Below are 13,091 nucleotides of genomic sequence, written 5' to 3' on the forward strand. Positions count from 1 at the left end.
CCCATCCTTTCAATACCCGAAAATTATTAGGTGGTCCCGGACCACCACGTATATGGTCCGGGACCACCACGTATATGATGCAGATTGATGTTATTGGCCCATAGGATTAGTGTTTATTTCTTATTGGTCTTTTAATTTAATTTTTCTTTTATTTTTTCGCCCCTTGTATGGTCTCCACCAAATTTGAGTGATATTATTAGCTTGAATCACCGCAGGGTAGTGCCACGTGGTATTTGTCGATGTGGTATTCCGGGACCACCTAATAATTCCCTTCAATACCCCACCACATGGATGCTCTCAATTCTAAATTCATAGCCCTCTTCTCCTTCACAGTCGCCCGTATTTCTCTATTTCTTCTGTTTACATCTCTGGGAAACTAGAAGACTATAAAAAACTAAATTAGACCCAATCCAGACCAACCCCTAGGGTTTGCACAAAATAAAGCCACAGACAAAAACCCTAGCTACATCTAAAACTCATTCTTATAAACATCTTGCAATTGATCGTCCAATAAACAAAAACAAAGGTAAGCTCTCAAAACCTCGTTATCTCTTGTTTCAGTTCCCTCCTCTATACCCTTTTCACTATTCATCGAATTCTGATAACCCCCAACACCCTTTGCTAAAACCAAGGAATATAAACCCAATTTGCTTGGTAAAGCGTATCCAAGCAAAAAAGATTGGAACTTTGAAGGGAGATTGATTGGGGTTTTGGACCTAAGGGTTTTAGGTCCATGGCTGATCTTGAGAAAGCTATACTTATAGTTTTTGATCAATCGGGCACCGTTCATTCCGAGCTGAAACAGAAGGCGACGGAATACTGTGATAAAATTAAGGATGAACAAGCGATTTGTAGCATCTGCATTGAAAAGATATGTTTTTCGAATTTATATCAAGTCCAGTTTTGGTGTTTACAGACCCTGCACGAGGTTGTTAAGGTCCGGTACTCATCAATGAGTCCAGACGAGAGGTATTTGATCCGAAAATCGGTGTTTTCAATTGCATGTTTTGGTGCTATTGATGATAACAATGTTGTTAGGGTTTTAGAAGGTCCTGCATTTATAAAGAACAAACTTGCTCAGGTCCTGGTAACTTTGATTTATTTCGAGTACCCGTTAATTTGGTCATCTGTGTTTGTGGATTTCTTGTCACAATTGAGTAAAGGGGCATTGGTGATCGATATGTTTTGTCGGGTTTTGAATGCTTTGGATGATGAACTGATCAATGTGGATTACCCTCGGACACCTGAAGAACTATCAGTGGCAACCCGGGTTAAGGATGCAATGAGGCAGCAGTGTGTAGCTCAAATAGTTAGAGCTTGGTATGATATTGTGTCTATGTATAGGAACTCTGATGAAGAGCTGTGTACTAGTGTATTAGATGCAATGAGGAGGTTTATTGCTTGGATTGATATTGGTTTAATTGTAAATGATGCGTTCATCCCGTTATTGTTTGATTTGGTGATGGTTGATGGGCTGTCTGAACAACTCCGAGGTGCTGCAGCTGGGTGTTTGACAGCAGTGGTATCCAAAAGGATGGAGCCGCAATCAAAACTACCACTATTGCAGAGTCTTCAAATCCGTCGAGTGTTTGCGCTAGTAGCCAAGGATAGCGACTCAGAGTTGGTTTCCAAAGTAGCTGCATTGCTTACTGGATATGCGGTTGAGGCTCTTGAATGCTTTAAAAGCTTGAATTCCGAGGATGCGAAGGGTGTTTCAATGGAGCTCTTGAATGAAGTTCTGCCCTCCGTATTCTATGTGATGCAGAATTGTGAGTTGGAATCTACATTTAGTATTGTGCAATTTCTTTTAGGTTATGTTGCCACCATGAAGAATCTTTCTCCATTGAGGGAAACACAGCTGCTTCATGTGGGTCAGATTTTGGAGGTAATTTGTACAGAGATCCGCTATGATCCTATGTACCGTGACAATCTTGATACATTGGATAAGATTGGAAAGGAAGAAGAAGATAGAATGGTGGAGTTCAGAAAGGATTTGTTTGTGCTGTTGCGCAATATAGGTCGGGTAGCTCCAGATGTTTGTCAGATATTCATTAGAAACTCATTGGCTGCTTCTGTTGCGTCCTCGTCAGACTGGAATGTTGAAGAGGTGGAAGCTGCACTTTCTCTTTTCTATGCATTTGGTGAGTCAATGAATGGTGATGCAATGAAAAGTGGCAGTGGCCTCTTAGGTGAATTGGTACCAATGCTTTTATCTACAAGGTTCCCTTGCCATTCAAATAGGCTAGTTGCACTTGTGTATCTGGAAACAGTTACAAGATATATGAAGTTTGTACAGGAGAATACCCAATACATTCACATGGTTTTGGCTGCCTTTCTTGATGAAAGAGGTATACACCATCCAAACGTCAATGTGAGTCGAAGAGCAAGTTATCTGTTTATGAAGGCTGTGAGATTGCTAAAATTGAAGCTTGTGCCTTTTATAGAGAATATTCTGCAGGTATGATAACAAGCTATCTTGACCAGTCACCACTGGTTTCCTATGTGACTACATATTTATATGTGAACTCATATCTTCTCCACAGGAATTTAGATTGCTCTCAATTGTTTATATCTTCTCTGGACAGCTTTCTTAAGCTTTACAATTCATTATTTCACCTTCACTACATCTTTGCTAAATTTATTAAAAATGGATTCTTCAGAGTCTGCAAGACAGAGTCGCTGGATTTACAAGTATGGATTATACAAAAGATCTTTCTGCATCTGAAGATGGTAGTCACATTTTTGAGGTATTTGCGTAATATTTTCTGACATCTATAACAGGCCTCTTAATTGCTTGCACGAGTGTGTTTATGTCATGGAAGTTTTCTCAGAGAGGCTGCAGGTGCTTCATTCGGTTCTAATATGATGATGTTTTTCTATATGTAGGCAATTGGTGTATTAATAGGTATGGAAGATGTGGCACCAGCAAAGCAGTCTGATTATCTCTCCTCACTTCTGACACCTCTCTGTCAACAGGTTATATGAACTTGCAGTTATAAAACTAATAATTTCTTGGGCACGTTATGCTTCCACCCCAAAATCTTTGATGACTAGTTAATGATCAACTAGAATGTGAGATATGTATCTGACATGGACTTCCTACCATCTAGGTCGAAGCGTTGCTTATAAATGCCAAAGTATTGACTCCTGAAGAGGCGCCACAAAAAATTGCTAATATTCAGCAGATAATTGTGGCGATTAATTCTCTCAGCAAGGTTGGTCAACGCCCCCTGACCTCCTAGTTAATGTGTTGCCTGATTGATTCTACTTATTCATTAGATACTAATATATGTTGTCTGAAAAGGTTTACAAATGCTTGTAAAACTTGCTAAATCACAACAATTTTATATTGTATCTGCCTTTCCCCTTTGCCAATGTGCCATATATGTAATAAGCACATTTGGATGGCTAGAACTTCATATTGATGAAATATTCTACTGGTATCTGTATGTCATTCAGGGCTTCAGTGAGCGTCTTGTAACTACTAGTCGCCCTGCAATAGGTCTCATGTTCAAGCAGGTTGGTATTCCATATTCTTGTTCACTTGAATACATTCTCTACTTAGTTTATTTATTTATTTATATATTTTAATTATGATGGTGGAATTGAGCTTTAAGCTTTATAAGATTGTTAGTGATCGTATCTTAAATCTTAGTGTCTGCTAATTTGATGCAATCTATGATCAAAACTCATGAGGTCTCTAATATGAATACGGATTTGATCTCACAGTTTTGTCTTTGTCTATTGGAGTCGATCACCTTTAAGTTTTCTTAACATCTTGGAAATAATGTTGTGTGCCCCTTTCAAAAAAAATAAAATAAAATAAAATAAATAAATGCTGTGTGCATATGTGGTACTATACTGCTGATCAGTGAGTTTGACTTATAAGTGGGAACTGGTGTTACCATAGAACTGCTTGAGGAGAAACCCTGTAAATATTTTTATGTTTTAACAGTTACCAATGTGCATTCTTTCTCCTGTTTTTCCAGACATTGGATGTTCTTCTGCAAGTACTTGTTGTGTTTCCTAATATAGAGCCTTTACGAAGTAAGGTAAGAAGTAAGAAGCCCTGTGTGGATAATCAAAGCACTTTGTTTTTGATATCGTATCATCTGTTCCTGTTAACTGATACTACTGTATGTTGTACCCAGGTAACGTCATTTATACACCGCATGGTGGAGACTTTAGGAGCATCCGTTTTCCCATACCTCCCAAAGGCACTGGAGCAGTTGCTTGTGGATAGCCAGGTAAAAACAGTTCTCATTAAATTCTATAATTTTGTAATTTGATTTTGCACTTCTGTTTCCATATGCACTTGAGAACAAATTATTGGTGAAAAAATAGAAGAGGACAACTTAACTGCAGGAATGCAAGAAAAAAAAAAACTAACAGTCTCACATAACTTATATTTTTAGTCTTCTGGTTTTGTTGACATCAACATCTAATTCTAGATTATATTGTGATGCAGCCGAAGGAATTGGTTGGTCTGCTTGTATTGCTTAATCAACTGATATGCAAGTTCAACACATTATTTAGTGACATATTGGATGAAGTATTTCCTGCTATTGCTGGTAGGATATTGAACATTATTCCAATAGATGCATTCCCTTCAGGACCTGGATCCAATACCGAGGTATGAGATGCTGACACACTACAATGATAGGTTTAGGTGTTTGTACTTCATAATGACTGCTTGATGAATAATCTGTTCCTTATATATCAAGCATATTATCTATATTATAAGAGGGATTATGATGTCAGTGCATTTGCATGTTCTTATTAGTCATATATATTATTAGTTAGTAATCAAATCATTTGATCAAAGGTTTAATACTTGAGTGATTGGTCCTTATATTTTCCTCTTTTCTTGCCATGCAAGTTTTTGTATACTTCTGTTATGAATCAATCAGTTGCGAATCCTGCTATTAAAGAAGAGATTTATCATTCCATCTAATGGTACTCAGAACAGTATTTTTCATCTAGTATTGAAGGTTTTTTTTTTTTGGGGGGGGGGGGGGAGGGGGGTGGACAACTTAGGCATTTGAAATGCTGGACATCAAAAGAAGTAAAAATGTTACTTCAATCAATCATATAGTAGTAATATTTTCCATTAACTTTTTCCAATCTTAGGTTGTAATGAGATCCTTGTGTGTGTTGTGTTTTCATTATTGGCTGTGAAAGCTTCTGCGGATATTCAACTCATCATTTGGAACATTAATTGCTTTTGACAGCGTATTTATTGAATTTGAATCCCAGGGTTGAGATTTTTAGTAATATATTTCAAGACTCTGTTCTCCTTGTAGGAAAATCGGGAACTGCAAGAAGTTCAGCGAACATTATATACATTTCTTCATGTGATAACTACACATGATCTATCATCTGTTTTCCTATCCCCCAAAAGTAGGAGCTACTTGCAGCCAATTATGCAGTTGCTTTTGTTCACGTCTTGTAAACACAAGGACATTCTTGTAAGAAAGGTAGGTGTATTTGGCTTACCTTTGTAAATTTGGGGTTTATTTCTACCATGATACTTTCTAACATGGTGTATCTGTTACTTAGGCATGTGTACAGATATTCATTAGATTAATTAAAGATTGGTGTGCCATGCCTAATGGTGAAGAAAAGGTAAGCTCTTGCGTTTGGTACTGCTTGGTTGTTGGATTTTGTTAAAATATTCTCATGCTTTCATCTAAAAATCTCTTATTTTCAGGTACCGGGTTTCCAGAGTTTTATAATAGAGACCTTTGCTACAAACTGTTGTTTGTACAGCCTGCTTGACAACTCCTTTGAGTTTCGTGACGCAAATACTGTAAGATCAATTACTACTGTATGTAATGTTATATTTAATAACTTCCCTTGTAGTTTTATACTTGTTATTATATATACTTTTGGTCTAACACCAGTAAGATATTCCAGTTAAAGAATTGAAGGGTGACCGAGGATGGACCAACTTCAATTCCTTGGTTTGGAAATATTAAACACACAAGGAACAGCAGACTAAGTTTCTGACTTCAAAGCAGATTTGAGGACAGAAATGTTTCATCTGAAAAATAAGAAGTTCCAAAATTCGGCTAATGAATTATAACTTGTGAAAAGAGTGAACGAATTGCTTATTGTTGTTATTTTTTTTTTCCATGCTATGTGAACCATTTTTTGAATGAGAAATTGGGACCATAAATGTTGAGGGTCAGCACTTAAAAGTTTACTCATAAGTGATCTAAGGAGCTGTCTGCTGAGGAAATGCAGTGTCACTCCTAACGATGAGAAGTGGAATCCATGGCGTATCCTCTGTGGACATGTTTTTGCAAATAGTTAATCTTGAGAAGTTGAGGATGAGATTAAAGGTGTAGTAATAGATGACAGGATTTAGCTAGACCCTAGAGGTAATCTGCAGTTGAATGGGTGTTTAGTGCCTTTCCTATAAGGACGAAGGTCTGCAAAACAAGTTGGCATTATGTTTGTGCCTTTGTGGTGAACTTGTACATTCAGTTTCAGTTGAATGCAAACAGCCCTGCTTCTTCAAATCTGTATTTGGTGGATCAGGATTATGCGCTTTCATATGTAGTTACTTCCTATAGAATTCTTCCAATAAAACTAATTACCTCATATAGTCCTTGGACTATTAATAGGTTGATAGTGATAACTGATAAAACATGTGCACATAAGCAATGCATTTGGTTGTTGATGTGACATTTTACACATAAATAACTGCTGATTCTAGTTGACTGGTTATTTCTGATCTACAATGTTTATGAAACATTGTTTGATAACTACAATGGATTCGAGTGTGGATGTTGATACTTGTGGAGAATTTATGTATTTTGGATTTTCTGTTGATTTTTGTTATCGTTTTAAATCTATTTTGTTTTTGATACTTACCTGAAAATGTGAAATTTTTGCCAATGTTGCAGCTGGCAATTTGTTTTGTTTGGAAAAGTTGTGTCGGCTGTTAAATCTTATGATGTTTGTTTAGATGTTGGATCTATTTTATTGCTTCATACTAACCTTCAAAACTGTCAATTTTATCTGTGGCAGCTTGTTTTGTTTGGAGAAATTGTACTGGCTCAGAAGGTCATGTATGAAAAGTTTGGCAATGATTTTCTAGTTCATTTTGTCTCGAAAGGCTTTCCAGCAGCACATTGCCCCCAAGATCTGGCTGAGAAATATTGCCAGCAGTTGCAGGTATATTACAACAGTGGCTCTATATAATATTGAACCATGAGTTTTGGTGGACAAATAATCAAAACTTTTACTTTTCTTATTGTTTATGCATTATGCCACTTGTGTATTCGTTTGTCTCTGTAGAGCCGTTTCAGCCAATATATTCAGCTGGGATTGGTGCTAAATTATGAATTCGGTTATTTTCTTGGTTACCTATTATGTTGTTTTGCTTAGGAATTTTAAATTCGTATACTATGGTAAGATGTCGTCATTGGTGGTTAACATAATCATTCATCTATTTTTATTTTATTTTATTTGGATGCATGTATGTTATGTTCTTGTAATGACCCTAACTGGAATGTTTGTCAATGGCTTGCTTAATTCAGTTGACTTAGAATTGGTTTACAGGATGTTCTGAAAGAGTAGTGCTTGGAAAAATAATTCAAACCTGAATTTTAATGACTAATTATTAATGCTCCTTTTCTTGCCCATATTTTATGCAGGGAAGTGATATCAAGGCATTGAAATCATTTTACCAGTCACTCATTGAAAACTTAAGGCTTCAGCAGAACGGAAACCTTCCTGTAAGATAGCATTACGACAGTAGACAAACGATGTTATCTCATGTCAGAATGTTCCCTGTTTTTCTTTTGTGGAGTTCTGGCAATGCATTTTTGTTCAATGAAGGTAATTGTGGCTGCTGTGTATCTGAGCTGATTTGTTGTATCTATTGGAATGCTAATAATATCTGTACTTAATCTAGTGATGTTGATGTTACAGGTTCTTTCTGTATATAACTTTTGTGCGGCTATGTTTGTGGACAAGGTATAGATATAATTTTTGTAAACTTAGTAGTCTGAATAATATGTGAAGTTGCTCATTTAGTTATTTTCCCTATCTTTTCTGCACAGTTGTAAATTTAAGGAGGAAATTCTGCTAGTTATAAATTCCGTCACATCACTTACATCCATCATTTGGAGCGGCTAGTCTGAGATCAAGGTTCTTGCTTTTTGAGTGATTATTATTCCTACCTGATGTAAACATCAGCTTTTTGTATTTTTTTCATAGATATTTACAATTTTCCAATCTCTGATTCATCCAAGATTTCTGTTTCTTTACTCCTGCTTCACTATTTGAAGCTCTAGTAATTGAATTTGTTTTGCATAATTCTTTAATTTTTGTAACATTGTTTCATTGTTTGTATCTTTCCTCAAAGGCAATAATTAAGAAAGGGAAAAAAAAGGAAAAAGGAGGACCTCCCTCTAACGCTTTTATCTTAAATTTTATGTCCTTTATATCTTATTTGCATTGTTTTTGAGTATATGGCCCCATGGTGTACTCTTATGATACTGCACAGTCCATTATATTATCTATTGTGTGCTGTTCTTTTGGGGGTCGAAATGGGGAGTCCCTCTAACCCATTAAACATGTGTTTTGTTGGAAACCCGAGGCACTTACTGTGCTGGGTTTTGCTTTAGCTCTCCTATGCCTGTTTTTGCTCGTTTGGCCATGTATTACAAATCCAAAATATTAAGAATCCCAGAGACAAAGTATTAGGAAGTCCACTGTTCATTCTGCTCAAACTTGGGATTTCTAATACATATCTGGGATTAAAAGCTGCAAACATGTAAAAGTAGAGGATCTAGATTGTTTGTGGCTTATAATTTACGATCAATTCATTCAATACAGAATTTCCTTGCACTTTTATTGTTTCTGTAAACTATCATGCCATCAGCAGCCGGCATCCTAATGTTTCGTTTGTTGCATTCTTTATTTGGTCTCTGTGGTAGATGGTAACAAGGTTTCTATGAAACCCTTATTGGAGGCATTATAATTTCTTGGCATTCTCTGAGGTTGCCATGGCGATTGTAACAAGGTTTAGTCCAAGTATCAATATCAATGGAAGGATTATATCTGATTGGTTTCCTTGTATGTGATATATCCTTTTCATGTCATGTGGAGGAGGATTTTTTTTTTCAATATGGATGTGATGTGCCCCATTAGACAAGCAAATCAATCTTATTGCCGTCTACAGTGTATAATCATTTTTAAGATATTGTAGAGGTTTTTGTGTGGCTATTTTCCCAATTTCACTTGTTAAGAATGGAATTCCTGCGTTTCGTTGAATCCGGGGATGCCTCCTCTACGTAGGGTGGTCCCAGTTTCGTTGAATAAATTAGGGCGGTCTTCTTCCTCTGCCCTTTCATTGTCTTGGTTCTCGGTGCTTATTACTATCATACTATGGTGATAACATTCAAGTTGCTTGAGGGTAGCTTAGCATGGCTTAATATTGACGTGGCCCTTGCGGGCAGGTCGTGTATGTTGTTACCTATATTTGGTTCTATAAAAGACTTGACATCTTATTCTCAAAAAAAAAAAAAAAAAAAAAAAGGAATGTAATTCCGGGCTTAAATCATTGACAAGGAAGAATGCAGTAGAGCTTGTTTAAGGTTAGAAACATTGGATTTAGAAGCACTTTTTCGCGCTTTAAGTGCGTTTAGCATTGCAGTTAGTCTTCAGGTTATAGAAGTACATATTAGTGCTTTCCGAAGAAAGCCCCTTAAGAAGAACGGAATTCTTAGAACGATAGCTATTATTTTCGGCAGCGTGTGTGTTTTTCTTGGCCATCGGAGTAAAGTAGTCCACATTCGTCTGCATCAACTCGTCTCACATGGACCAAAAAAAGGCTTTCAACAGCAACTACTTGGAAAGTGAAGGTGACCAATGACTTGACCTTCTTGGTTATAACCCTTGAAGTAACTTTGTGACTGTCAATTTCATAGGCAGTCCGACTCAACTTTAAGCAAAGTTGATGGATATGAATCGTTCTTTCTTTCCCTCCGTTTACCCATTGAATTTACATTTGCACATCGTGTTTGTTGTAACCAAAATATGGTCCTTATCATCTACTAGATGATTGCAATCGCAATCATACTAGAGCTACCAAAACCTTTCTCAATTTTTAGTCTCTAAAGTGATCCAAGAGACAGAACAAACATTGATTTATTAGAGCATCTTTAGCAATGCTAGTCATTTTTTAGACAAATTTTAGTCAAAATAGCTAAAAAGTCATTTTGGCTAGTCACTTTAGAAATATGTCTGTATCAGTGCTCTATATTTTAGCTAATTTTGAATTTATATTACTTTTTAAATGAAGATTAAATAGTTTAAATGTATTTATAATTTATATAAAATAACTCAAAATGAATGTTTTAAATTATAGAGAGCCTCATCTCGCTCTCTATATTTAGGAGCAAGATAGCTAAAAGTTATAATGGATAGGAGTCTGGTGCAGCTGCTAAAATAGATAAAAAGTTAAACATGCTCTCTAAAATAGAGTCTGCTAAAAATGCTCTTAGGTGCCAGATTTTAGAACGAAATATTGTCATATTATTAAAATTGAATTTTCTTTTAGTTGATGTCACTCATATTCGAATCAGAGCATCTAACTCAAAATCAATTGCTAATTGGTGGTGAGACTTAAGATCATACATATAAAGAGTTAAAGACCCATTGATGTGGAATTTTAGATTCTCCAATTTGAGAATAATTACCCTAAATTAAGAGACTAACTATTAACATCGCTACTCCAAAACCCTTTTGTCTTTCAGTGCAAAACATGGAAGGGACATGAGGGCACACATATTTCCAAATTGAACGAGGCTAACCCAAGGTCCTCCAAAGACCGACACTTGAACCTACTGAGAAATTCATTCCATTCCACATAATCAAAACATATGCATAAAGCTCTAGAAGACTTGGTCGTCATAATATGAACAAACCAAAAGAGTTCTCTGCAGTATTAAGTCTTCAAAGTCTTGGAGGGACCGATGTCTGCACATTACTTTAAGAGATTCTTAAACATGGTCCTCTCCTCTGAAGCCAGAAGATTTCGATAACTGTATAAAGACATGAATATCAGCCAAAATGGAATATTAAGAAACTAGTTATCATTGTATTCTTGACTTCTTTTTTGTAGTCATCTGAACCAACCTATATTAACCCCCAAGTCCTTCTCTAAACCAAAACCATTCGTTTGGGACAGCACAGCCTCAGCAAACAATATGAGGTTCAAAAAACTAGCCACCAACTTCTTCACACCTACTTGTTTCAAGGCCAAAAGCCAGACATCAGAACATAAATCCCAGTTATCATCCAAAGAGATCACTATTTCACGTAGATTGTCACTTTCGGATGTGAGCAATTCATCAATCTGCACTGTCCTGAGTGACTTATCAAATTCGCTTATCGGATCAAATCTTCATATCTTTGCCCACAATGAGCTCGAAAAGATCACTCAAAGCTTTTCTAAGAGCAACTATCTTGGAGAAGGCGGGTTCGGGAAAGTGTACAAAGGGTTTGTTGATGACAAGCTTAGGCCTGGCTTGGAAGCTCAACCTGTTGCTGTTAAGGTTTTGGATTTGGATGGCACGCAAGGTCATAGAGAGTGGCTGGTAAGCTTTTTCATGAAAAACCATTTCGAACACTTATATGATTGCTTCTTAAGCTATTAAAAAATGCTAACTAAATTTTCAAACAATTTTGTATTGTAGGCTGAAGTGATTTTTCTTGGGCAATTGAAGCACCCTAATCTTGTGAACTTGATTGGGTACTGCTGTGAAGATGAACATAGGCTTCTCGTCTATGAATACATGGAGAGAGGCAACTTAGACAACAAACTATTCAAATGTAAGTATCATTCTTATTGCTTCTGAAGCAATCACAAAAGTTATTGATATGGGATTTCATATCTTGTTTGCAGGATCAGAAAATCTAACAATTTGTTCGTTTGTTCATTAATGCAGGTTATTCTGGAACCTTGCCTTGGTTGACAAGAGTCAAAATAGCAATTGGAGCTGCTAAAGGCCTCAGTTTCCTCCATGAGGAAGAAAAGCCAGTCATATATAGAGATTTCAAGGCTTCAAATATCCTACTAGACTGTGATTACACAGCTACGCTCTCTGATTTCGGTCTAGCTATAGATGGCCCGGAAGGCGATGAAACACATGTCACAACGCATGTCATGGGTACTCATGGCTATGCAGCTCCAGAATACATCACGACAGGTACACATCAACTGTTACATCATGTCAGCATTTAGTACTGTTGAAAATATCCAAAATGAATATTCACTCACTATTCATGTGCTTGTTTTCAGGTCATTTAACAACAATGAGCGACGTCTATAGCTTCGGTGTAGTTCTTTTAGAGCTTCTAACAGGTAGAAGATCCATGGATGAGAGCCGTACTTTTAGAGAACAGAACCTAGTGGAGTGGGCCAAGCCATTTTTGAAGGACTCGCACAAACTTGACCGTGTGATGGACCAAAGACTCGAGGGTCAGTACTCTACCGAAGGGGCTAAAAAGGCGGCTGCATTGGCTCATCAGTGCCTGAGCCATAACCCCAAGTCTAGGCCAACAATGAGCACTGTGGTCAAGACCTTAGAGCCTCTAATGAACTTGAATGACATACCAATTGGACCCTTTGTGTATGTCGTTCCAACTGAATCAGGAAAAGAAGGTCAAATTGGGTGTCATGATAAGGTAAAAAATGACAACAAAGGTGAAGTAAAAGAGGGAAGGTTGGAGAAATTGAAGGGCAGCCACCGGAGACGAAAAGGTCAGAGGCATAGGCATCGGTCTAGTACTGTCTTTTCGGATACTGCTCTATACAAAGTTCTCGGAACTGGTTTATACTCTCCCAGATGAGCAATGGAGGCAATTAGGCAAAGAATGCATGCAATAACACGACTTTGATCAGATAGTCCTCTCAGAAAAAGAAAAAAACAGAGAAATAGAAAACAATATATACATTATACTTTTGGATTGCATTTAGATTTTTTTTTTCCTGTAACTTTTGTTGTGTATGCTGTTCATAGTGGAGCTTTTGGGTTTAGAGATTTTGTAACTTTTACAAGCAAATACAAGTC

At 36.8% G+C, this 13,091-nt stretch overlaps 2 protein-coding genes across 2 annotated transcripts; both read left to right on the forward strand.

Annotated features, from left to right (window-relative positions):
* Positions 1-325: 325 nt before the first annotated feature.
* Positions 326-8,442, forward strand: LOC133725490 (exportin-T). Its single transcript, XM_062152768.1, has 15 exons — positions 326-2,458; positions 2,661-2,747; positions 2,887-2,976; positions 3,111-3,215; positions 3,460-3,519; positions 3,990-4,052; positions 4,152-4,247; positions 4,469-4,633; positions 5,304-5,477; positions 5,560-5,625; positions 5,711-5,809; positions 7,036-7,182; positions 7,665-7,848; positions 7,942-7,986; positions 8,073-8,442. The coding sequence occupies exons 1-13, from the start codon at positions 734-736 to the stop codon at positions 7,752-7,754; spliced, it is 2,967 nt and encodes a 988-aa protein (XP_062008752.1). The 5' UTR covers positions 326-733; the 3' UTR covers positions 7,755-7,848; positions 7,942-7,986; positions 8,073-8,442.
* A 2,680-nt stretch (positions 8,443-11,122) lies between these two features.
* Positions 11,123-13,057, forward strand: LOC133741465 (putative receptor-like protein kinase At1g72540). The gene is made up of 4 exons (XM_062169369.1): positions 11,123-11,615; positions 11,715-11,850; positions 11,967-12,227; positions 12,320-13,057. Exons 1-4 carry the CDS (start codon positions 11,226-11,228, stop codon positions 12,868-12,870), a joined length of 1,338 nt encoding a protein of 445 aa, XP_062025353.1. The 5' UTR covers positions 11,123-11,225; the 3' UTR covers positions 12,871-13,057.
* Positions 13,058-13,091: the final 34 nt, after the last annotated feature.

Source organism: Rosa rugosa, chromosome 1 (assembly GCF_958449725.1).
Source record: "Rosa rugosa chromosome 1, drRosRugo1.1, whole genome shotgun sequence".
NCBI classification, from domain to species: domain Eukaryota; kingdom Viridiplantae; phylum Streptophyta; class Magnoliopsida; order Rosales; family Rosaceae; genus Rosa; species Rosa rugosa.